Source organism: Apteryx rowi, unplaced genomic scaffold, assembly GCF_003343035.1.
Source record: "Apteryx rowi isolate R43461 unplaced genomic scaffold, aptRow1 scaffold_148, whole genome shotgun sequence".
NCBI classification, from domain to species: Eukaryota; Metazoa; Chordata; class Aves; order Apterygiformes; family Apterygidae; genus Apteryx; species Apteryx rowi.
The window spans coordinates 111,118-138,687 of NW_020447730.1; the positions used below are offsets into that span (position 1 = coordinate 111,118).

The window sequence follows — 27,570 nt, forward strand, 5'->3', positions numbered from 1 at the left end:
TTATTTTTTTAATTTTGAACTGGCAAGCTAAAATGATCCATCTTTTCCTGCCTTTTTATGTTAATACAATCTAAAATCTAGCATTAAAAAATTTATCATGATACACCTGGTATATTGACTGCTTATGGCGCATGCTTGACTTGGCAAAAAACAAAACAAATTGCCTCCCCTCCCGCCCCATTCTTTTTTGGAAGCAATCTAAAAGTTAAAAGCAGGCTGGAACACAATTGCTTCGAGGGGAAAAAAAATAATAATACCTGATGCTTTAATTTCTGTCACATGGCACTAGTTGTGGAATTGCACGCACACATACACACACACACACCCAACACGCACACAAGCACGCACGCACGCAGCAACCTGCTCGTGAGGAAAATAGTTTATTAGGTCAGGAGTGCCAGTGGCACATGAAGGCTCCCAGCTGTGTGTGCAACTTTGGATTTGGTACCCACTTCACGTCACCTTGAATCCTCTGACATCCACCGAGGGGGTAATGTAAGGCATACTTTGCTGGAACAGTAATAATCCATGCTTCATGCTCAAGAGCTGAGTCTCAGAGGAGGACTGGCTTTCTCTACTCCCTTTGGCCTCGCTCCGTCTCACTCAAGGAACGAAACAAAAACAAGACAACGAAGAAGAACTGGGAAAAACAAGGAAAGCAAAAGAAGACAAATCACTTTAAATGGACTTTCGCCTTTTCATCAGCCTGTGGTTATCTGTAAAGCTGTGCAACCCAGGTGAGACGGAGCTGACAGGAGATGGGAAAAGGCTGTTTTTTAATGTGCTTGGCGAGATCTCCTCTATCTTGTAAGAGATGGAGTGAAAGTACTGGGGGTTCAGCTTCGAGCTGAACGAATTTTGGTGGGACACCACCCGGCTGGTGTACTCGTGGGACCTGTAACACATGCAGGAACAAACTGACTGAAGGTCTGTTACTTCGGCCTTGTACCGTGGCCGACCGTGCTGGGAGTCCTCTTGGATATGGATAATCATGCTGTTGCGGTTCCCTGCCAGGGATGCCCGTTCCTCGGCATCCCGCCTCTCGTCCTCGCTGTTCATGGTCAAGAACCTGAGAACAACCAGATTTAGAAATGCCCCAATGACTGTCAACCCTACTAGAATGTACATAAAGCTAAAAGCCACGTAGAGAGGCTTCTTTTGAAGGGCCCCTTTGGTCTGCAGGGCCACATAGTCTCCAAACCCTATTGTAGTCAATGTTATAAAGCAGTAATAGTAAGCATGGAAAAAGCTCCATTCCTCATACTGGGAAAAGGCTGCTGCTCCAATGCAGAGTGTTCCCATGCAGGAGAAGAAACCCACAGTGACCATGTTTTCCATGGAGACCTCGGTGCTCCTCATCCCACAGCACTTTTTGATGCGTTTCAAGAGGTACTTGACGAAGGTGTTCATGCGCTCGCCCAAGCTCTGGAACATGACGAGTGTCAGTGGGATCCCCAGGACTGCGTAGAACATGCAAAAGGCCTTCCCCGCGTCAGTCCCTGGGGCGGCATGTCCATAACCTGGGAGAGGGAATGAAAAGACAGGACAGTCAGCAAGGCGGGTGATTACCACAGCTCCTTCTTCACGCAGGCCACATGAATCTCAGTAACTCAAACACTGCAGCAGATCCCAAACTGCAGTGGCTCTGAGAACACCACAGTCAGAGGATCTTCCTATCTCCATGCCCACATCCTGTATCCAGAAAAAACAAAAAAGACACAAAAAACGCAGGAGAGAGAAAGTTGAAAGAATGGGCAATCCATCCTACTTTAAGTAACCACACGGTCTGCTAAACAAGAAAGAGTTGGTGTTGGTCTGTCCCAAAATCAGAATACACTGATAACATCCAAATTCTGTATCTGCTGGCAAAGAGGAGTCAACAACATCCATAGACCTACCAATTGAAGAAACTCCTTTTCAAACTGCTCTCCATATAGAAGTAACCCTTTTCCTAAAAAACCTGTGAAAGACACTCACTGCTGGAATACCACAGGATTTTAGGGGTTTAATGCCTGCTCTATCTTTAATTATTGTAGAACGAACAACTTACCAATTCCTTTTACAGTTCTACAGCTTTTACAGCAAGGCTGGGAAAGGCAACTGTGTCAGGATGCCGAACTACTCAAGGACAAAGGATGTAGCATGCTTCACAGCATAGTTTACAGAGAATAAAATCACAGCTAAACCTTCATTCAAAATCACACCACAAGTGTGAGAGGTTCTGTTTCAAAAATTGTAATTTCACATCATATTGCTTTAGAAATGTCCATTTTGTACTGAGAGGGTAAGTGACAGTACCAAAGTTCCTGAAACAGGATGGCTGGGACTCACCTGGCCATGACGTTGACAATGTATATACCACTAGCTAGACTCCCCTTAGGGTTAGATTAGAAATCAGCACTTCCCAAGTGCAGTTCATGTCATCTACACCTAGAGATCTAAAACAGATCAATGAATTATTCTCAGGAGACACCTATTTGTCTACAGTGATTATAACAGAAATGTAGGGACAGAACTCAGTTCAGGATTAACATACCTAAATTTAGGTGTCTACATGTRCACTAGATGTCAAAGCTCCTATTACAGTCAACAGAGATTTAATGAAAACAGGCAAGAGAGTCATTTAACTGACCATCCACACACCTGTCTACCTTACGGCGAGATGAAATGATTGTACTGACCATATTGACTAGGTCCCCATTAGACTGACTAGATCTCTGCTGACCAGAAAAGAATTTAGACACCTACTGCWCAAGCAGACAACTATATACAAGCACCTAAATGTGGGTGCCTTAATCGTGAGCAGAGCCCTGCCTTTAGTGACTAGCTCAAATGTAGATGCCTGAATTGTAGACACTGAAGGTTCAAAGCAGTTGCCCAGACAGAGGTGCCTAGCATCATTTGCAGCCCCTGATAATCTCATATCTGTTTATAATGTGGCAGATAACACATAGGACATACATCAGATCCACATTCTTATAGACCAGAAGCTGGAGGCCAGAAAGAATCTCAGATACTATCAGGCAGACCAGGTGAGCATGGCCACTCTTTGAAGAGCATTCCCCTCATACTGCCCCAGCCTTGCCTATCATTTTCAGAATCTGGTTATAGAACTGATGCTCATGAATTTGTCTAATGCTTTTTTTYAACCTGTTAATACTGCCCACGTCCACAAGCTCCTGCGGCAACAGATTTCAGAACTTCACTTCCTGCTGTGTAAAAACGTGCTTTACAATTTTAAACATATCCCCTCATTTCAGCTAGTGCCCCTTGGCTCTGGTATTAAAGTTCTACTTCCACCTTATCCACCACCTTCATGAGTTTGTAAACCTCAGCTCTATCCCTGCCCTCAGCTGTCTCCTGTCCAAACTGAAGCCGCAGCCTTTTTAGCCTCTTCTCATATAGCAGATATCTCATGCTCTTGATCGTTTCAATTCCATTCTCTAGACCTTCTTTAGTTTTGCCAGATCTTTTCTGAGGTGCAGAGAGGTGCCTAGCCTTCAAGAGGTCAGCGCACCTCCGATTCTGCAGTTTTGCTAGAACAAAAGTGTGAACACCAAGCAACCTTCAACATGAAAAGCAACACTGGACAAGGGAAAGAAAATTAGAAAACCAGTAAGAATGCCCTCTAAAAGGCAACAAGCAATTCTTTAGCTCAGTTGCTAGTTGTCGGCAGATAGATGGGATGTAAAAAACAGTTTACAAAAGCAGTAGATAAATTAAAAGAGGAAGACATTATTTTTCATGTTATAAAACAAAGAGATTCACCTGTTGCATTGGGACAGGTTCACTCTAAAAAGCATTTTCCAAATTACCTGGAAGGGGAAGTGCCTCCAATAGATTGATGCTGGATTTGTTCCACCTGACTGTCCCTCAATAAAGCTTATAATTGCCTCTCATTACTAAGATCAGCTTTTGAACTACAGGGGTGTTAATTAAACCAGGGACATCTTCCCATTTTATAGCTTCAGTTACAGCTGAGAAAGAGAAAGAAAGCTTCAGAAAATGTGATTTTCCAGATGGTTACAGAGATGGCAGTTGGTGGAAACAGCTTTCACTTTGGGTTCTAAAGAGAATGGTTGGGATGAAAAAAGATTTCTTTTGATATCATTATATCCCACTTACTAAAGATATTCACAAAGATAGTTTAGGGAGATTATAAAACATTAATATTATATGCTTACACACTATCTCACAGTTGAATTTCTAAAGTTCATAACAGACTTTGTAATTAACTCAGATTCACAGCGTTCTCATAAGACAGGAATATATTCATATCCCTGTTTTACAGATAGGAAAGTACAGTCACAGACAGACTATAATTTCTCTGCAACTCCTACAGGTATACAAAAGATCCAGAAAGTCTGATTTCTATTCTGCCCCAGGTCATGCTCAGTTTCCACAATATTAAATTATATGTCTTTTACCATATTTTGATCATGAAGCTGGGAGACAGACAAGGCTTATTCATGAAGCTGGAATAAAAGTTTACAAATAAATTCATGTGTAGGGGATCAGAGTGATATTTTTCTCCAGTCACGTGTCTTTAAAGAGTAAGTACCTTAGTCATTGACTTCGGCACACTAAAATGAGCATTTTGAAAAGACCCCAAAGAAAGACTAAATTCTCAATTACTTTAGCATTACAGAATCTGTCCAGTAATACGTGAAAAGCAAACTCCAACAGTTCACATTCTCCAAAAGTCAGTAAAGCTAAAATTTGAAACACCCTGTCTTTTTAACATCAGAGATTGCCCACGGGATGAAAGAGAAGGTCGGTGTTTGCCAGAGGAAGAGGGGCACAGAGAATCATTCTCCCCAGGAAATAGCCCTCTGCGGTGGACAAGGTCAGTCTGCAAGTAGATGGGTTCCACTTACGTCAGGCCTGAACAGGCAAAAGCAACTGCTTTGGTAGCAGATTTCAGCTACCAACATTCTGCCTAGAGACTTCTGTTAACTTCCTCCACACAAATGCCGCTGTCCTTTCGCAGAATATAAAGAGAGGGCTCCACGTGAACAGTAAGAAACACCAGGATTAAAGAGAAATAGAGAGTTAGGTTAAACACGGTATTGATATTTCTTTCTCTTCTGTGATGAAGGAAGAAAGGTCAAAGAGAAGTGATTACAACTAGATGCAGAGAATGCATCCCCTAACAAGCCAAGGCACTGAGATAACAGTTAGAAAGCCTGCCTGTGTGTCCGAAGGGGAGATGACCATAACGTGATGCATCTGCTGTGTGCCAGGGAGCAAAACACTCAGGCCAGTTCTTTCTTCTGGAATTAGAGAGATTTCCGCTTATTTTGCAAGTGGATAGTTCACCCCATCTGTGTGATGAGAGAAACTCTCAAAGGCAGGAGGGGCTGTTCTGCTCACAGAGCATTAGGATTGAACAGCAGAGYGTCCCTGAGCTTCCGGAAAAATGGTCAAGCCTTGTTATTTCATCTAACAGAATTCATTAGAAGGCCAGCTGGTCCTTCTCTATAGCTTACACTAATAGTATGTACAGATGGAGTATATATAGATAGAGTCTTACCTTGGTCCACATCTAGGTAAATACCTGTGCCTCCCTCTAGCGTACTATGCAGTTTGCTGTGTCCCACAGCACAGCAGCACGACCACAGCAGGCAGACTTGTCTGATATTTAATGAGATAACATTTGAATGATCAAGGAGACTCTAAAAAACTTTCACCTTGACTGAAAGTGATTTCATTAGTGCCCTCTCTCTTTTATAATCCCTCTCAATGGCCTGAGCTTTCAAGACAGAACTCGTCTAGTTTGGCACCAAGAAAAATAGTTTGGCATGAAGAAATGTCATGTCTCAGAGTGTCATTCCAATTCTGGAGTACAAAGCACCAATCGACCGCAAACGCCACCTCCTCCAAGTTATGGAAAAGGTTGCACTACAGATGTCAGGCAGAATTGCAGGAAGGTTTAGTCAAGGGAGGCAAAGAGTCAGACCATAGGAGCTTACACTAAACGGGTACTTCGTTGCTGTCTTCTCTGTCTTTGATTTCTTCCAGCTCTTGTCCGCTCTCCTGTGGAAAGCTTATTTTTCCACGGTGCCTTTCAAATGAGACCCAGAGGGAAAGCCCTCACTAGAGTTTATGCGAGGTCCACTGAGGAGGACAAGCAGGGATAGCTTCCTCTTGCTTCTAAAGGGACATCGCAGCAAGTGTGCTGGTGTACCAGGACACAGCTGTAGCATGCAATAGAGCACAGTGAATCCAAAAGTGACCAAAAGCAGATGGCTAGGGAAGACAATGAGAATGGTAGGAGTATATATTATATTTCCCCAAGTACTCAGGTACCCAGCTCCCAACCATTTGTAGCTCAAGGGCTTCCTGACCCAGATATGGTTTCACTGTTTTCGGTAACCAACAAAGGATTTCGCTTCCATGACCTTCTCTCCTTGAATCTGTATAAAATTTTAGCATTTACAGAATCCTGTGGCAAGGAGTTCCATAAATCAACCCCATGTTCTTTAAAAAAATCACCTCCACTTTTTTATTTTGAATGTCTCTCCAGCTAGTATCATTTCTGGTCCATACCTCCTGTATGGAAGAGATCAGGGATAATTATCTCCTGCTCACCTTCTCTCTTTTTTAGACAGTTTATCAACACAGATGCAATGTTCTGCTAGTCCACATTCAGGCCTTGAGCAAATATCTCCGTCAGTGCACTGCTTCATGTGGACAGGCCAGCTTGCTTAGATCTACATCAGTGATCTTTGCACCACACTCAGCTGCAGGGTATATACATGCCCATAAAGTCTGAGTTGTCCTCCAAAATGAATCCTCCTGAGTAACACTTTGCTTCTGGAACAAAAAACATCTCAAAAAACAATGCCATGCTATTGCAATGATGCAGACTGCCCAGAATAAGTCAATTCGTAACAAAAAAAAAAAACATTGTGAGGAAAAATCCTGAAGGTTCCCAATGTGTTGCATCTACACAGTAACCATCTCTTTAAGATTGCAAGGCAATACCTACGCTAGCAAACTAAACTGGGCCAAGGGATGGATTCCAGCACCAGCTTGTGATTGTCCACACTGTTAAAGCACAGTTCCTGTCACAGCTTTGGCCTGTCCCAGCACTGTCCCAGGCAATGCCCATGCACAGTAGACCCATGGAGGTTAGCACTAGCCTGGGACACCTCCAGCCAAGCACCACCCTGGGGCAGTAGGAGGATCTAGCTGTTACACATTCTCCATGCCATATCTGTTGGCGTCTGAAAAACAGGTCCTGCTCTACTCGGTAGCAGAGATGTAGCCAGTGTAGTGCAAAGAAAAGGGTATTTCTCCATGCAGGACTCTGTGCTGTCAGCGGTTTGGGAGAGGTTTATCTCTAGATGTGCATTGATACCAGACCAAATACATGGTCAGTGCTAAAGGATAAAAAYGAAATGTGGCAGTGATAAGTTATTTATAGTTAGTGCTCAAGCCAGTGTGTGGCTGCAGAACAGTAAGCCTCGTTCACATTTGCATTCAATTTACAACAGGTTTTAGAGGTCTTGAATCTTGAAACAATGACATTCTGTATTATTCATGAGGGATGTTTTGTTCCTCTCAGGAGTAGGTTTCTCCCATTACTCATCTATGTATCGTTCATCCCAGTGACGGACATTTCGGCCTGGTCGTCTTTGACAACAGCCTCTGGAAAGAAATGAGCTACTCCATTCCCGTGACTCAAACCTTTCTTACTCATGCTGGCAGCAGCTCTGGGTGTGAGATAATGAAAAGAGGATAATGGCACCTGTTACTCAGATGGGCAAGCATAATTCAGCTTGAAACATCTTCCTGATGTCACACACTCACTTCAGAGGTTTATCTACATCGGGAAAACTGCCACAAAGAACAGCCTGGGCTGCTCGTGCTTTGAGCAGAGAGAAGAAATGATGCTGTCTTCATGGTACAAATGAAACTGGTTTCAAGAAGGATTGGGAAAGGAGCTTCTGCTACCATTTTGACTCTGGTAGCAACAAAAAGCCATTGCCATGGACTCAGGGACAGGTGTGACAAGCTGCAAGGCTCAGGTTCCTGAGCAGTGGGGGGAAAAGCGCCATCATAACTGGTGAAAAACACATGCTAACATGTATAAATGACCAAGCAAGGTGCTAGAAAGCAATGAATACTTGCCGACCCCACCTTTAGGATGCATCTTTGACCACGTGTGGTTAAATATCCCCTTAATTTTTTTGCAAGTGCAGAACACTATCACTAGTTCCTTCTTTCTTGAGTGATCATATTCTATTTAATTATACCTCCATTCATAAATTTCAGTCAAAGGCACTCCCGTTCATTTTTTACCACAAACTGCAGCACACCACTGTTGGCAATGTTATTCAGCTGCAGAGTTCCACCACAGCAGCGGTTGCGTTTAACTGAGAGATGGACAGATACTTCATCTAACTGGTAGTTACCCGTAACTCAATTACCAGCACAAAACCATTCTTCTGTAAGGAAATCAGAGAGCAAATCACATCTCCGCCAGGAAAAGTGCTGATCTCTGTCCACCTGTAATACCATAGCCTGATTCTGCTTTACCTGGATGTAAGCTGTCATGTTAATACTTCAGCTTCCTGGTAAATGAGCATCTTTAACTTGCTCTGTCTTCTTTCTCCCACATATCTGGGCTCTCCCTAAAACCTGCTGCATTTGCCCCTGAACATCTGTAGGACCCCCTTTTTCTCACAATTCCCTTTCCAGCCCTTCAGTTGATCACTCCAATATGTCACCTGTATAATGTCCCTTGGTTTTGCACAGCACTGCCCCTCCAACTTGCTTAAAAGACAGTCTCTAATGTCAGGTCAAAGTGTGGCACTGCAGCTCCCTACAAGCAGATGAAGAAATATGGGACAATATCATCTAGTGCTGCGAAGACATGAACAGCCCATAAGAGGAGGGAAGATGTACCAGCACCAGCTGCACCCTCAAATCCAAAATCCCTCGACAAGGGTGGCACAGCCTCTCACTCCTGCTCTGTTGTGACTGCTTCCAAGTCCTGGCTGCAGAGATAAGGCCATGCTTGCTTGGAAATTACACTCACCGCTTCATATTGAATCAAGACCCACACAAGATCTCCTGTTACAAACAGCAAGGATGCAGCAGGCTTCTCTAGCTTTATTATCCCCACCATGAGCACCAAAGTCTTTTCTTGTTGATCTTGGAATCAAGCTTTCAAAAYGTTCAGGGAAAACAACTTCAAATGAAGGTCAGTAGAGCTCTGATTGGACAGGCAGACACGCACAAACACACATGGGGCCCAGCAGAGAAATGAGGAGGAGAAGAAATGGTTTTGTTCTCCTCTGATCCGCTGACTTGCAGGTCAGGTGGCAGCTGAAGCCTTTCTTCCTGCAGGTGGGCGGTCAGCCCTGACCTGTGCACATCGTGAATCAGGATAGATGACTGCCTCAGCCTGTGAAGTTACCCCAGGAATAGCGATTTCTGTAAGAACATCCAGCACATCAGGCTGAAGGAACTACCAGGCAGCAAACTGAGCAGCGGCAGCCCAGCAGACAAGTTGAAGGGCTCATCAAAAAGACTGATAACTACTGTTGAATCAGCAACACCATCCTCCACGCCACCCATCCCTCCACAACGCTGGCTTCTCTGGCCTCCCATTTCTTTACTCCCTCCACTGCGGTCTGGTCTACACTCATCATGCATTGCCTCCCTGTCATAATCCTCCTGCTTTACGAAACCGGAACCCCTCCTCTGGAGCATTACTGATAGTAATTGCTTCCTATAACTTCTCTTCCAGCAACACCGAGCTGCAATATCTACCAACACAGTGAACATTTGCACTGCCCAAATTCCCTGCTGGCAATTCCCTCCCCTGACTATTACCAGCGGATTTTGCTAAACCATATCCCAGTGGAAGAGGCAACCATAGGAAAACTGCTATGGAAGTGTGCTTGGGCACCTGCTCAAGAACAGAGCCGTGAACTCTTACAGCCTTGAAGGAGCAAAAACCGAGGCCATCAGCTGAGACAACATTCTGGGTACTCCTGCTGTGAGTGTAGTTTGGGAAGACAGTACATTTCTCAGACTACGTTAAGTTATAGTGATCCAAAGGCTCAGCTCTGTGAAACAGCCACACACTGCCATGTTCATTTCTGATTCAAGGTAGGAGTTAGGAATTCATGTCTGGCTACCTTGAGCTGGGGATCACATGCAATACATTCAGGCTTTCCCTGTAAGATGGTGCCCCTCTGGAGAAGACTTCTCCCGGATTCTTAGAGGATCAAGGCAAACAGTGTGTCCCAGTCTCAGTAAGGCTGTCAGTAAGGTCACCTCCATGGCAGATATCAGAGAACTGAGTTTCTGAGGTTCTCAAACTGCTTAGATTTGGTTTACCTCCTCCTTCCCTGCCTGAACTTCAACAGCAATATAAATACACCCTTGAGGCTCTCAAGCCACGAAGAGGAAGACAAGGGATGTCCACTCCTCCTGCCCTGTTGGATTGCTGCTGGTGGGGAGGGGTGGGGGAAGGGGTGTCCATTCATTTTGCTGGGGCAGAGTAGCAGTAGCCAGAGGTGCTCATTCAGCCATATGCCCATCAGAGGTGACTGCCTAGGCAGTTTCCACCTTCCCACAACTGAAGAGATATGGGGGATTCTCTGCTTCCCCTAGGAAACATTTCATGCTCCTCCTGACCCCCACACCCCTGACGGGGACACTGTTCCCCCATCTTGAGACCTATTGCTTCTGCCTACTGGGGAAGCATAGAGCTGGTCACAACATTTGGCCCTCTCAGACACCCACTGGGACAACGCGAGAACAGATTGGCTGACAAGTCTAAACCAAGGCATAAGAAACTTTTTCTAAAAAATAGTTCTGTTTTTATCCCCATTTCTTGATAAGGCTCAGCCACATATATATATTTCTCTACCCATCTGTCTTTCCTCCCCAATTGCTTTGAAGTCACTCATCAATTTCCACCACTTACAAGAAGTTGTAATGTGAACTTGATAGTAATCTGTTCTGTTGGGCCTGCCATCTGGCCAATCTGTGAGTATACACAAAGGGTCCAAAAAAATCAACACACCCACAGTCCAGATCCTGCTACAAACTGATCAGCTTCCTGTCTGGCCAGTTACAGGAAAAAAAACAGGAGCAGGGCATCCTGCAAGGTGRGGCGAGATGTAGGGGCATGGGAGAGAACTGGAGGGATAGGACGTCTCCATCATCTTATGAGACATCTTGTGATGTGATGCCTAACCCCTTACAAGGGGGAGAATGTAGATAAGGGTTCAAGAGAAATGGGGGATTTTATTGCAGAGCACAGGAAAACAGATGTCATTAGTTCTGCTGTTCAGGGAACTGCTTGCTTCCAACAAAAGCTAAAACTTGGAAAATGTTGCTTTAAAAAAACAAAAGATTTGAGAGTTTTGCATCTCTTTTTTTTGAGGGGGGGCATATGCAACTTTTCAATCTTTCTCTGTAAAAGTTTAATTCACTAGAAAAGGTCCTTAAGAAAGGAAAGAGGAAATTTTCAAATGGCCACAAGAAACCACTGATGGTTTTTTTCTGCTTGTCTGTATTCTCTAGACACAGAAGACTTGAGCATCTCAAACCTGCTTTTGCTGAACTTATACAGCTTCTATTTGTGCTGCTTAGATAAGAGAGAACTGCAGTCATTGACAATTATTTTGCATAAGAAGGTAAAGCATCCAAAGTAACTGCTAGCTGGTGTAGCATCCCAAGAAGTCAAGGATACAAATATTTGCTAGTTGATACTGTCCAGCCATGACAACATTATCTCTACTCATCTCTGCAGTGATGTCTGTAGTGGAACGGTCTCCCCATTTGCCCCAAACACGGAAAGGGGGCACAACACTACTGGTAGTAAAGGTTGCGTTGCTAGTGATGCTGAACATACCCTTGAGAAATAAGTTATTCTTTCTCCTGAGTTAAAAAAAAGCAGCAAGAGCATTATACCTTCCATCCAGCCACTGCCTCTCCTTCTTCCCCCAGGCTCTCAGTGATCCTATAGTGCTCCTGGCTTGCAGAACAAGCAGAACAAGCTAGAACAAGAGGTTTTCTCTGCCTGGGAAAAGAGACTGGGAAGAGAGAAAAGATCCCTTCTCCAGCTCTGTGACGAGACAGGCACTGAAAAGGGCACAGATTTGGGCCATTTTTCTCATAATACCATTTCCCAACTCTTTCCTAAACCAACAGTGATTTGGTTCTGGATTTCCAGCTGGTCAGTTGTTGACAGTTCCCTGAACTGCAGCTGAGCCTGGCCAGCTTTTTAAAGAAATCAATAATGGTACAAATCAGCAGCCAGATACACCAGCAGGATAAATTCACCTCGGACTGAAAGAGTGTGTGCGCATCACAGGGACTCTGAAAGACTGATCAGCAGACTACCTGGATTCTCATAACAGCAAGAATAACAAACCTCCAAAGACCAAGGACAGGAAGGTTGACAGTGACTCTTTGGGTTCAGAAGCCTTGGTAGCTTCACAGTAACCACCAAATGATCTGGTTCTCTGGTCCCTGCACACCACAGACTCATGTCTTTTAGGGCTGTGCAGCATGAAAGCTTTCCATTCGGGCCAGAGTGTGTTTAATATCTCTCTGGCACTGAGAGACGTGACTGCACAAAGCCCCGTAGCATTTCTGAGTCAACATTTTCCCACTCAACTCAAGCTCTCTATTTCTGACTCTGCCCCTGCCTGCCTTTTCTCCATTTCCTCCTCTCCATTTTGTTCTCTGAAACAGTCAGGTTTGACCTGAGGCTCACATCACATCTAGTCCCAAGACAAATCATGCCCAGAACAAGATCTCAATCTGAAGAGAATCTCAGCAACCACTAGGAAAAGATTTATCAGATCATGTTATCCATTCCCAGGGGCTGGCACATGATTGTTCCCTACAAAATATTCTCCAGGGCTTTGTCCAGTTTTGTTTAAATGATTGAAATAACAGGGTTTCTGCTCTTTCCCTTAGGAAACTACTCCCCTGTCTAACAGATCCAGCTATTAGGAAGTTTTTTGATACACAGCCTGTATTCTTCTGAACTCTCCTGTAGCACAGTGCTTTTTTATAGCACTCATTCCAACACACCCCATTTCTCTCCATCATTGTTCATTCCTTTACGCTGCTTGGAGACAGTCACAGCTTCATCCCTTAATCAATATTAGATATGGAGCTCTTTGGGGCAGAGCCCTGCAGCAAGGAAGACAATAGATGTTTTACAAACTATACATAGATTTTAAATGTTTCCTCAGAAACATTTAAGGAGCAGCTAAGGAGCTGCTAAAAGTGTGGACATTTTTACTGTACTTCTTTGAGATCCTTCCCATTCTTCAGTAATTTTCCAGGATCTTTGCTAGAATTGTGCACAGTCTTCAAAGGAGAAGGACCATGGTAAGCAGGATAATCARTTCCCCCCTCGCCAAATGTACCCTTTGAGTACGCGCCTCTGACTGGCCATCGTTATAACATAATGATCTCATTGCATTACAAACTCTTTTTGATGCTGCCATTTCTTCACATCCAAAAGCCTCCTTCTACTGCACATATGTCATTAAGTGCTATTCTACAGTATCCAGACTTCTTCATAAATGGCCTTCTTGCCCTTCTTCTTTAATTGGGATTTTGGCAGACAGGTTACTGGTGGACAGATCACCAGTTTATTGGTGATGACCTAAGAACTCTCAGTGAGGGTGGAAGGGTGAAGGACTCCCTGCCTGCAGGACTTAGGATTATCCCAACAGCACCCTGGGGAGCAGGGAAAAATCAGTCAGGAAGAAGTGTAGGGGCTCGTGTCTTAATGCGAGGCCAAAAGTGAGTGGGCTCCTTCTTCCTTTCCTTTATTATGCTCTGATGACAGAAAAGGGGTATGAGAAATTTCTGATTTATTTTTGTTTAGAGGGTTACTTGTTTTCAAGCTAAAAATAAACCAAGCCTGAGCCTTGGCAGGGTTAACAGAGTTCTGCTTTCAGACCTGCTGAATGCCTGAGACCTCTCTCAGTCTGACACTGCCAGGGCCTGGGATGCTGACTCTTAGCAAAAACCTCTGCTAAACAAGTGTTACCGAAGGCCAGCAAAAAGCGGAGTGGCTCGAAATATCGAACACAAATCATTCCGGCCAGAGTAATCATCACCTCCTCCGGACCTGTGGTGTCATTACCCAGTGCAGTCCACAGAGCTTTGCTTGCAAATCGGAGTGACATCAATCGCTGTTAGAGCTCGTCTGGTAAAACACAGCACGTCCAGAGGAGCCCTCTGAGAGGCACAGGATGGCGTTTAGAGAAACTGTTCGGCTGTGATTTCACGGGAGCAATTACATTTTGCCGCTATGACTCCCCTCTTCTCTATGAAACTAAGAGACTTATGAGAGCACAGATAATCTGTTATGAGTTTGCCTACGTATCCGCTTTTATTTCCTGCTGTATCTACTGAAGATTGTTCCCTTGTGGGAGAAAAAAGGATATTTTGCAAACTTTTAGAAAACACTAATAGGCACATGTTATCTCCTTTCTGCTGTTAGAGAAACGAGGGCTTCCCCTATTCAGCTAATGGAAGGGTTAGTGATTCTCACTATGTTTAACGGGTCCACACTAGAAAAAAATGCCAGCAAATCAATTAGGAGGCCTGACTTTTACTAATACAGTTAAACTGATGCAAGCTCTGCTCTGGACAAAGTTATAGAGATTGAAAAGTGCTTGTTCCAGTGCAGTTTCTGTGTCAGCAGGTGAACAGTCGAGTGTGGAGGAACTAGCGATTCCACTTCCTTCTCCTTTGCTTTTTTGTCTCTGTCCTTTTTTTTTTTTGTGATTACAATATGGGAATTAGCCAGCTGGACAACATCCCTGGGCTTTGAAGGGTCTTTCACAGCTTCTGTAATACTGCTAAATGCTAGTTTTCCTGGTTCTAGATCCTTGCAATCACATGCTCCTTTACATCAGTCCCAGCTCTCAAACATGAATTTTTACTCGGGCGGGCTGCAGTTTTGGCCAATGCATATTTTCCCTGCAGACACTCTAATTTTCCAGCAGCTTTATTAGCTGAAATCTGGCTTCAGTGATCTGACAGCCAGACCAAGTTTGGCTTATTACATCACATATAGACCAAGCAGTGATTCAATCAGATTTATAGACAGATTTGATTAAAGGGGTATGTGTATTTCATTAAAAAAACAAAAAAACCCTAATGTTATGTTCAAATGCTTTCAATTGGGCTTATTCTTCCCAATGTAAGATTTTTGATTTCTGTTGCTTATACTCCCAAAACAGAATTATGCTTGAAAAGGCCAGCAAAAAGAGATTTCTCAAGTTTCTCAAATTTCAAGTGTGTTCAGTCTTAGAAAAACTGAAATAATTCAATCAAAAAACTTCTTTGAAGGAAGAAGTTCAGTTTTGACTGAGAATGCTTTTTTGGAATTTGAAAACAAAAACGTTAATGGAAATATATTGCCCAACTTTACTGTCCAGTTCAGTTGCCCATGAGCCAGTGCTAAGTCTGGCTTCAGTTTATCCTTGGACTTTGAAGACATATTCAGGGTTACGTGAGAGAAGATTTGCTGGAATTGCGGTATCAAGGTAATTACRCTGCCACAGTTATACTGGTCTAACTGACTGGGCTGGCACTTTCGTTTGGAGTCACCTCATCCTTTTTTTTCCGATAGCAGCTTTCATCTCAAATAAGCAAGCCCACCTGAGGCGAGTACGGACTGACAGTACCCTTCCCCACCAAGACAAGCCAGAGGCTTTCTCATGAGATTCTGTCCCAATCAGCAGAAACTGTACAAGATCAGGCAGAGATTTTAGGAACTTGAGACTAAGATACATTAAACCCAGAACCTGCTTTCACATACAGTGGAAATTCCCTTCGTAAAAAGAAGGAGATCTATCTCAGTCAGAATTTTTGTCTCCACTAATCCAGCTGAAAGGCTGTCCCTAAACTCACTCCTCTTATGACTAAAAATATTCCTATTTTCAGCCCAAATTTATTCATGGTCTGCTTGTTCTCATATAAATAAAGCCCTTAGATAAACAGCTCTCCTCCCCGTTTGCTTTCCCTACTCCATTAGATTAAAAAGAGCAGCCATATTCCACCAGCCTTTCTTTTTGTAGGATGAATAAGCCAGCCTCTTCTAGTTTGCTGCCTAACTGCCAACTAACTGCTTTCATAGAATTTTGCACCCTTCCAGTTTGAATTCAATTTTCTTTTGCGTGGACAACACAGATTTAGATACAGAAACACAGAAATTCAATTTGTACAGATTTAGAATAGTACTTTATAAAACTTTGGACAGATCTTGGAGACAGCACTGGCAGGAAAGTTGAGATAAAGTACTGAGTCTTGAACCTACCTGTCTTTGGATCACAGTACTAAACATCCATGTGACCTTATTTTGTCTCACACTGATAGAAATAGAGTAACCTTCCTTGGTAACCATGAACTCACAGCACTATAACTCCAGTACACATGAGTTTATGGCTTAACTAAAGACCCGTGCTTGAGCTAAGCTCCATGTTAGCATTCCACAAGTGGATGCTAAAAAGAAACTTTCCAGATGCTGCAAGCTGCTCTCTAACAAATGACCCATGAAAAGCAGGACGGGTTTTGTGCACTAATGAATCTTGAAGCTGACAGGCATATCCCAATTAGTTATTCTAAATGTGGCTCAGTTTAACCTTCTCAACACATCTTCAGTTACTAACAAATATTTTTGCTGAGGCCAGTTTGAGGTCTTTTTCCTCCCCTTCTGTTTCCTTATTGTTTACGAACACCTACCTTTTCCACGTCAGCCCCGATAAGCACATGGAGAAGCAAGATTGCAGAAGGCAGCAGAGTGAGACACCATTTAGTGTACCCGACTAGGCATAATCAGACCCATCCATCACTTCAATTTTCTATTCCTAGCCAATAGGAATAGTGCAAGCGAGTGGGAGGAAATGAGAAGCCACTTACCAAAACTTCTTCGGACTACAACCCCTCATCATTTCTCTTTTGCAGGGTCAAAATCCGTCTCCTGCTATATTAGTCTAGTATGATGACCAAGTGTTTTCCTCCATACAAGGTAATTCCAGAATTCAGACTGGCAAAGTACTTCATATGACATTCCTGAGCACTCGTAATCATCATTAATCATCCCTCTTTGTACAGCTTTTATCCCTGAGAATCTCCATTATGGTCCAAGACCCCGCAGTGGTAAGGGCTCTATAAATGACACAGAATAACATGAGATGGTTCCTGACTCTTCACAACTCTTCTGTGACATTGAGGATTACCATCTGCACTTTCATGATGGGGATACCAGAGAGAGAGGGGGACTAGTCATGAAGAATATAGCTCAGACTGAGAGTTTGACACCCCCAAAAAAGGACATGTAATGAAGAGAATTGTTAATGTATCCAACAAGAAAACTTACTAGTAGGAATATTTTTTGGTTTGGATATATTAGTAGCATATATTTGTTCTGGACAAAGCCGTCTAACATTCTCTAGAACCACTCCCCAGTGTCATGGAGATCAGGCAAGATAACAGTTACTTGCCATATTTAATTTCCACTGGTCAAATTCTTCTGTAAATCTTCTCTGTAAATCCAAATAACTCTGCTGAGTTCAGCACATCTACTCTGGACTGGAAAGAGTAACTGCCAGTGGGATTTGACTCAATGAGGGAGCTAATTCCCCACCTGCACAGTATATAAAAGCAAAGGGTCTGCAAGATATGAAAGTCTGGCTTCCAACTGATGTTAGCAAAGCTTAGCTTTGACCAGACCAGCTAAAAAGAGGTTCCCTTCTAGTCCAGCTGGCGCAGCATGATTTAAGTCTTGGTTTCAGCTCCACTCCTAAGCTTTGAAGCTTATACAAATACAGAGAGAGCAGCACCTCTGAGAGTCCACTAGAGTTTCTGCCTATAAGACATAATGACCCTTCCTTCATTGCACTACCCCTCTCATGCATGCCCTGTATTTCTAGTATGATATTATTTAACACTGCTCAGTTTGGGAATGGAATTGCAGACACATGCTCAAGTTTGGCTTCCCTGTAAGGACCTTAGTGGAATTTTGTAGAAGTCAAGTTTCTTCATCTGCATATTTCCTACAATCAATACATATAAACAACAGCTTCTTTTTATTTGTTTTTTTGTAAGAAGTCTTGGAAGTGACAGCTCCACTTCCTTACCTCATTTGCTGCGGGGTCTCCATTTGCTTTGCAAAGCCCTAAGCAGTTTGACGGAGCTGTTGTTCCAGCCACATGTGCTCACACTGAGACTGAAGCTGTTTCTGAGTCCTGAACAGCTTTTGACTTCCTGACTGAGTAGCAGCAGCAGAATTATAAAGTGGGCAAATGTTTTCTTTATCTTTGCAAAGGACCAGATCTCAGCTTGAAAGAACATGTCGCAGAGAGAAAACTCCAGTAAGCATCAGCACATCTGCTGGGTAACTGAGTTGCTTTTCTTATTAGGCCAATGTGTAGTATATGACCTAAAGACAGAGAAGCTGAAAAATATCCTTCAAAGGAAAAAAATCTGCTTTGGCAGCACTGCATCTCAGCTACAGACCGCTATATCCACTGCCCTATTTCTCCCATCAGTTTCTTTCTACCTCTTTTCCATACCTTCTTCCTTCCTGTTGGATTATTGGCATTCCTCTTCTTCCCCTGCTCCATCTAGATCTTAGTCCCATGCCATTCTCTTGCCTGTCTCCTACTAGTTTGGATTTGTTGCAATCTCCTTCTCTTTCTTCCTTTTTCCCTACTCTCTCTCATGCCGACGTTCCTCTCTTTCATTCCCACCTTCCTCTTGTTCATTCTCCTCTGTCTTGACTATTCCAAACACCTATCTCCTTAGACAACGCACAGCTTAGAGAACTTTATAGCCTATAACCACTCTGTACAGCAGTTGTTTTATGACCATAACAGCCAACCATAAACCATCAGCCTTATTTTTGCAGACAGGATTAATTCTGGCATGGTGCATTATAAAATTAGCCATCCTTGGCAAAGCTACTGGCCTGTAGTTTCCACAAGAACACAATTAAACGGCATTTGCACAGTCAAGCTAGAGCAAAGCTAAGAGGAGACTGATATCACAAAGTTATTAGATTAGGAAGTAAAACAACCACGTCTTGGTTAGCTTAAGCGTTTGAACACATTATATAACATTTCAGAGGTAATACAGGCAAAATGGAGCTGCTCTGAGGCACTTGCCCTCCCTTCCTCCCTCCCTAGCCAGCCACGGGGAAGCACATGCAGTAACAGCAAATGAAATGCAGAGGGAAGTCGCCACCAGATCTCCAGACTTTTGGTTTGCTCAGAAGGTAACTTCCACTGCATCAGGGAAAAGGTTAACTCAGTGGGGCCTCTGGAGCATGCACACAGCCTGCAGTCTCTCTTAATTAAACGCACGTGCACACATCACAAGGAGAGCTGCTCCCTCACCCCAGGGCTGGATCCTCAGCTCATGTAAGTCAGCAGAACACCTCATGACTTTGATTTATGTTGGCTAAAAATCCAACCCCAGAGCCTCTGTGTGTAGGAAAGTATAACTGTATAGTATAACTAGCATAACTGCGGTGAGTATCTGAGTCTAAACAAGCCTTGCTCACACATGGATTTCCACCATGAGATTAGGCACTTGCATACACACCTACATCAGTAACGGTTCAAGCCTCACCTTTCCTCCAAATCAGCTTTTGATTGGCAATGGGCAATACTCTGGAGTTGTTTCCACATCCTCCAGCCTGTTGGGGCACTCTCCCCACCAGGCTCCAGCCCAAAGGAAACAAAACGGAGACAATTTGTTGAGCATGCCCCACTTTTCCATCACAGAAGTCCCCAAAATCACTGAATTTGGCACAATTTTTGAAGAAGACTACACACACACAGAAGAGCTCAACCCACCAGATGTTACAAAACCTGGAACTTGGTTTGCTCACATAATTTGGAAAAGTTAAACATTTGTCCAAACCCCTTTAAGCAACTATTTCACATGAGAAAGCAAGTATTACTACTAGTAGGGAACCAAGGATCCTACTCTGGTCCTCCTTTAGAGGTGAGGAGATAAGAGACCCTGGTTTTATGGTAAGATCTGTAGTCCCTTGAAGTCTGTCAAGACATAGTGAGGCTGAGTGTCCTTGGCATTCAAAACAATATGCCATGATAATATGTACCCTGGGAACTGGGTTCAACCTTTCACAACCCAAACAAGTTTTATATGTGAAACCTGTTCAGCACAGCTCTGTTYTTCCACCTAGCCACAGCCAAAGGAGCAAAACCCAGGAGCAGATCAGCTTAATTTACTGCTCTTTAAAAACAGATACTGGCCTTCAATTTATCTCTATCAAGAGAAAAAATACCCAAGCTACTCAAATGAAAAGCCCTGCAGGATATTGCCTGTGTGAATGCGGAATGGAGATTTGACAATAAAAAAAGATATTTCATTTGTCTTATTAGTAGCTGACTACTGTGGAAGGTGTTCAATCAACTAGACTGATCTTGGACTCCTGAATTATTGATAGAGAGAGCTGGATTACACTCTCAAATGCTTTTAGCTTAATTGGCCAACCCATCATTGCTTCATTTTCTTTTTCTTATATATATAATTTTTTTTTGTTGGTTTGTTTTTTAACTATAGCAGTTTGCCAGCAGCTGACCCCCTTATTCTGGTGTTATTGACAGCACTGCTGAATGCCGATCCGGGCAGCGAGTGTTGAAGCCACGGCTGGGCTGTGCTCACACATCGCAGTACAAAGACTACATGAAAATAGTGCTGGCTTTYCCCAGAAACTGAACGGGATGGGGAGCAGGAAACAGCGGCTTCTGTCTATGAAAGAGAAGTGCAAGGGAGATCAGAGATGCCCCATTTCTGCCTCCTGCTTAATCTTTTCGTTTTATAGCTCTCAGTCCCTTTCCAGGCCCTTCCCTTCATATCCCTTCTCTTTCTGCCTGCTTTCCTTCTCCCCTGATGTAGAAACACAATACAGCTCCTATTTGGAGGTCATCTGGGCCAGCATACCATCTCCAACAGCAGCTGAGGGGTGGCCAAATGTCCCTTCCCCTCCCATCTCTGACAATAACGATTCCTCCCAAACCCTGGTAATTTTGCCCTCTCATTTCCTCCTCTTCACCTTCAATACCTTCCAGTCTCTTCTCATTTCCCCCTCATCATCATTTCTCATCTCTTACACCCTCTTCCCCATTTCCCAGACTGGGCCCATCCTCTCCCTCCTCCACCGGCGGCCTGGAGTGGGCAGCTTGGTGTAAAAATCAGCAGTATTTGGCAACCCAAGCAAAACAGCCAGTTAAATGCAGCCAAGAGAGATAAGTATCATTATTTGCATGAGCTTTGAGTAATCCAGTCTGCACACAAGCTCTGAACTGCACTGACCTTGATTGTTTAACTCTCATTGACATATTGGGACATTAGCAAAGACAGATTCACTGTATTTGAGCATTCTCCATATTTTATAGACTAAGCACATCTTAAATGCCTTTAAAGTGTGGTTCCCTGTTACTCTTTTGCAGGCTAATCTAAAGCAGAGATACAAGCACAAATGGATTTATAAGTACTTGGGAGCTATTTCATAATAAGAGAGGAAAAAAAGAACATAATAAGACATGTGATGGGAAAGGATAAGAAAAAAAGATGAACAAAGAACAGGTGAAAAAGAAAAGAGGATATGAAGAGAGAAAAAGAAGAGAGAGAAGACGAGAAAGTGAGAAGAAAAAAAAGGAGATGAGAAAAGCTTGCCAGCAGAAAATGATAGATACACAATGTAAGTGTCTGGAGGAACTAGAACTCCTGGTGCTAGATTTGAAACTGATTATTTCTGTGATAACAGGAACACGATAGGATCGGTATTCTGACTAGAGCACAGTACTGGTGGATATGATCTGAGAGAGACATAAAAGCTATAATGGCAAAACAGCAGTGCAAGTGAATAATATGAGTGCTTGTAAGGAATTAAGAAACTAGAACATGGTTATAACAGGATCCATCCGAATATAATTCAGTTCCTGGGATGTTGCTACAGATCTCTGCCATTGGATCTAGACGTGACTGGGATCTCTTGGAAATTATTAGAAAGATGAATAATACTGGGAATGTGTCATTATTCAATTTTCTAGATAGCAACTGGAGAATTATTGTTACTTGTAATACTGGAGCTCAGTCCTTCCTGGATTTAATGGGCAATAGATTTTCCACACACACACACTGAAATAGCACAGGAGCCAGCAAGAAGCAAAATGATCATAGAAATAACTTTGACCAACTGTTCACTAGTACTGTTTAAATTAAATAGAAGGATAGAAGGAAGCAAAAGCAGATCTGCAACCCAGGTCCTCAATTTCCAAAGGGCAAAAGGTGAAGAATTAAAGGAAGTAGTGAATCACTTGGTGTGAAGAACTCAGGGATGATAAAAAAGAAGCTTGAAACTTCTCCATCACAAATGTGCAAAGAATACTAGCATTTTTTTCTGCAAGGGAAAATTTGAGAGAAAAGCACTTCCCACATAGCTGATAACTACCTCGGGCAAAAAATAAAAAATAAATAAATAAAAACAGTAAAAGAAGCATTTATAAGGACCAGGAAAAGGACAAAATCAACAAATCCATGTCTTCTAGATCTGTATATGTAAGGATAAGATGAGAGCTGCCTAAAGAACATTAAAACAAGTACAAAAGGGTTCTTTGGCTCTATAAGGAAAAAAAGGTATCATCTAGAGAATAAGGGTAGGATGAGGATGAGCCATACTATAAAAGAAAACATTGCTTTGGTTTTCAGCAAAAAGGAAGCTACTAGATGCTCAGGCAAAGACCAGATGGAGATCAGTATCTGGGACAGACAACTTGTAACAACTCATCAACTATGTCCTCAAATGTAGAATATCCCTATATCAATACTCTCTCCAAAAAAAAAAAAAAAAAAAAAAAACAGGAAAAGAAACTGCAGGTCTGTTTCTTATTCCACTCCAGTAAGATAATTAATATGCCCCACATATACAGTCCTTAGTGAAAATGAGAAATGTTAAATGATTAAACAAGAAATGCCAACAGGTTGTATAGAAAGGGAGAGAATTGACTCAGAAGGAGTTAATGGCCATCGTTTGTCACCGTGCTTAAGGAGACATCTGGGTAGCAGCTTATGACTGAGGCAAGTCTTTACTATAATACTGGGTAAGCAAACACACATCAGAGGAAAAAGCAGATGAGGCAGAGGGAGAGATCCACAGACTGCAGCAGGCTGCAAACACAGGTCTGGCTGGGCGACTGGCCGAGACTCCAAGAGCAAAAGCCTTGCCTGAAAGAGGTCCCATCCCAACAAGCACAGGTGGAGCTCCTCAAGGTGGAGCTGATTTTATTCAGTATTTTCATTTGTGTTCCTGGCACTGCAAATGGGATTCCAGTGACAAGACACGCCAGCTAGCAAGAGTCACAAACACATCCGCAGTAAAGGTGGGTCTGTGGCTAACTAGCATGGACCTGGTGGCTGAGATGGTGCAGCCCCTCTTGCACACCCCGAACCCACGCTCTGTTCGAGCAAACGACCAAACGTAGCAGCACACTCCATGAGGCTGATCTCGGTTCCTGCTGACTCAGAGGAGATCCAGAGCACAGGCGCTGTGAGCTGCCTCTCACTAGGTCAGTGACAACAGAGACAAATTGTATGGAAATGAGGAGACACCTTGCTTACATCAAAGAAGCCCTGGAGAATGATTTCATTCACAATAAATCTCCTTCCTTAACAGTGCTTACAGCAAGGTGCTGGGCAGTTCTTCTCCTATGCATTTAATTCCACTGATTGAAGTTATTCCCAACTTGCTGTGTATAAGTGCAGAACTGGGTCCAAATTTTCTTTGCTGCTGCTTCCACTGTATCCTCCTCATTTAACTTTTCGCTACCTGAGCTTGTCACAGTGCTAAAAGCCATCCTGAAAGATTCAGTTTTATACTGCGCTTTCCTTGCCCACTGTTTTGGGTCAGCCACTGACAGACTCCCACTCTCCAGAACAACGTGCTACATAGCCCCAGTGAGCTGGAGCTGCTGAAGACTTCTGGATGGACCCCGTCCGAGGTTACACCAGGACTAAGCAGCAGGTCCACCCCACGGCAACACCACAAGATCCTGGCTGCCCTCAGTACTCCATGGCCCCCTTCCAGCCCAAGGGTTGGCGAGATGTTGGTGCATGCTCAGATCCCAGCATGTTCCCAAGTCCGTACCTGAGACGYAGCCAGAGAGCAAAGAAATGCAAATTGCCAGATCAAGGTTCAAGTCTCAGAAGGCCAAAACAGTCTTTGTTTTCTGGTGCTCAGACACTAATTCAGTAGGGGCACAGATGTATGTGGGATTAAAGCTGCTTGAAATCATTTTGACACAGCATATTGAAATACTAACAAGTGAGAACCTGAATGAATACATGCAAGTTTGCATAAAAATTATAAAGATTTTTTTCAATTAATCTTAAAAAAAGAAAAAGMAGAAACCACCTTCTCTTCCACTAGAACAGCTTTCAGAAGTGAGTATAATTCCCTCTTTTGGGATTTTTGGTGAAGCATTTTGCACAGTGGGCAAATCCACACACAAATATACAATGTTTTTTTAACCTTTAACATGAAAACTGAAATCCTGATCTTGCCCCAGTACTCTGGGAGAGGCCAGTAAAGGATCTCCCTGCCAAGCCAAGGCAAAGCCAGTTATAACACGGCTTTGGTGTCACCACATGGCATTACGGCCCCTGCCACTGCCAGTACCTCCTTAGGGACAGAGTATTAGCKCCCCAAATCCTCCATATTAGCCTGCTTACCCTCACCACGAGCAAAGACATAGCCTGACACAGAAGCAAACTAAGCAGCAATGCACTCAAAATGTCAAGGCAGCCAYGCAGGAGGAGTTTTCCTACACAGAGCTACCGCCAAGCATTTTCCAACACATTTCTTCATATTACTTAAGCTATTATGATCATGACCCAAGGCATTTCCTGGGGGCCAAAGAACAGCTAAAAGTCCCACGCACACAGACCATTAACCCCAGACTGTTGTTACCTGCCAGCTTGAGCACCACAGCATACAAGTCCCCCTACATGCCCGGTCAAGGTCTCCAGCTGCTACCACGATGCAGATAAATACTGTGAAAGCTCCTTTTGCATAGGTAAGCCCAGAGGAGCGCCCGGCAGGTCGGCTGGCAAATGTAACTAGGGAGAAAAGGCTTCAGACCACCTTCATTCCCCGACTCTGATGATTTTAACYGGCCCTTCACTTCCTTAGGAAGCAATCTCCATTGAGATGAAAGAGTTAAAGGGAGGGGTGGAGGTTAGGGGCCTCGGGATGTAATTCATTACCTTTTAGCCAGGTCATGGGAAAATGCCAGCTCTCCGCTCATTAGCCACTGGAAGTAAGGAAAACTGAGAGGAAAGCTCCCTTTGGCCCCTGTGGGGAAAAGAGGGATACCAGGCTGACTGGGACAGAGGAAAAGGGTGCAAGGAGACATCAGGACTCTGGAGAAGATTTCCTTCCAAGACCCCTTTCACAGTCTTCCAAGGGTTATGGCATAACCACAATTACAGAGAAGGCACTGGCAGAAGGTCCCTCAGCACCTCCTGAGGCTACATTCATCCTTGTAATCATCCCGTGAATTTGCTGTCCATCAGCAGGTGTGGGAGCTTCAGGTCGTGGTYCTCAGTGGCCAGAGACCTGGAGGTACATCAGCCTCGCTGGTGCTTCTGCTTCCTACCTGTCTTCCTCTCCCTTTTCACACCCTCATGTGCTGCTCTCCTGAGGTGCCCGGGGAGCTGGTCTGTGCCATGAGTGTGCGGGAAAGCCCAGGAGGCAGGAGCCGCTTAGGAACACCCTGTGTTGTGCTCTTTGAGCTCAATAGTCCCTGTCACTGCGACAAGAAAGCCGAGTTTGATAAAGCCCTAAGTGTTGAGATGAGGTCTTGAACTGCCAAGCCTCTATTTTAACTTGCCCTCAAACGAGGAGAGTGAAAATATTAGTCAAGTGAATCTATTACCTGCACTGCTGAATGCGGCTTTTCTGATATTCCCCGAGAGAGATGCTTAGTACCCACTGGGTACTGAGATACATTCATTTCCGTTTCCAATTCCCTTTTATTCACAATCCATCTCCCAACAGCTGTACACACACACTCGCTTGTTTCCATGAGCAAAGAGCCCTCTTCCCCAGCCCCTTCTTCACAAAAGTCGTCCTGTTGACCCAGGACCAGCTGCTCTAAGCTTCGCTAGCACATCTTGGGTACGAGTGTCTTTTCGGATTAGCCCTCGGCTCCTCCATCATCTCAAACAACCTTGCCCCTACTTGTTCTGGAGCACCTAGTGTCTCTGGTAAAAACTACTTTCAGCCCCCTTTTCAACAGAGACATGGTTTATTGTCCCCTAAGTAGCCCTTCACTGTTCCCCTTCTCAATCAGCACTGGGTAATGGTTTCCCAGGGACTATAATACTTAGCAGCACAGTAATTGAATGATATTATTAACAGCAGCAGCATCTGTGTTGTCTGTTTAATTAACTGGAGAGCAAATGAGGCCCTAAGAGTCATTAGTCTGATCCTTTATTGTTTTCCTAATGATCTGCAGCTTCTCTTATTTGATTATTGGCTAAGGATCCCCTTTACCAAAAAATGCACTTTTAATAAAATAATAACAAAACAACTCTCTGTACTCCTGAATGACATACTTTACTTCTCTCAAGCTGCAGATTAGATAACTGTAAACTTCTACTCTAAATACTCCAAATACACCATCTCTACTACGCCATGAGCAGTATAAGGGAAATAGAAGACACTAGCCGACATTTCAGGGACAGAAAGAACAAAGCTGCAATAAACATTGTAGTGTTGCGGAGCTGATCAGTGACAGAGGCAAAGCTCACCCCTCTGTCACTCACAGGAGGTCTACAGGGGCTCGAGGAGGTAAGACCTCCTTTGCACACTGCTGGCCCCCAACAAAGAGAATATTAACCCAGCACTGCTGTTCACAGGATTTCAGGCCACTTCTGTACTGAAAAAGGGAACGGGACCAAATGATGAAGACAGCCTTTCCATCCCTAATTGTGGTGAATTTATGGGCAGTCCAACAGCAGCAGTTACCACATCTCCACCTGGAAACTTCTTCCATAGCTGGAACAGCCACTCAGTAGCAGCCCARGCCTACTGTGCAAGCAGTCACGCAGACCTTCGCAGGCAGCAGCCCCTCTGCCACCACACACTCAGGAGTCGAATAGCCGCCATTCCCTCCACTCCCATTTAGCAGCAGTCCTGGTGGGGTGTTTGGTCTGAGGTTCATTGCTTGACAGCTGGTTATTGRCTTCTCTGCAAGGGGGATATGGAAATTTCCATGAAGATTACCCCAACTGCAGTTATTTAGCTTATCAGGAAGCACAGACAATTGGTATTAACAGAATTAGAAAAAGATCCCATCCATCTCAGACAGGAAGGAGTTCTTACTGTTTGCATGCCTAAGATATTGGCTACAGCAAGTCTGTAAGTTAAGCAGTAAATGGTGCCAGATTTAGTCACATACAGATCTGGGGACATCTGGTATCACTGTGTGCTATATATCCTCATCCATGGCCAAACCAGGGCACATGAGT

General features: G+C 43.8%; 1 protein-coding gene across 1 annotated transcript in view; it reads right to left on the reverse strand.

The window, feature by feature from the left end:
- Positions 1-678: 678 nt before the first annotated feature.
- The window catches only part of KCNK9 (potassium two pore domain channel subfamily K member 9), an 84,245-nt gene continuing 57,353 nt past the window's right edge, over positions 679-27,570 (reverse strand). Inside the window, exon 2 of the mRNA XM_026058521.1 lies at positions 679-1,520. Coding sequence (XP_025914306.1) covers positions 679-1,520 — 842 coding nt within the window. The remainder of the gene's footprint in view (positions 1,521-27,570) is intronic.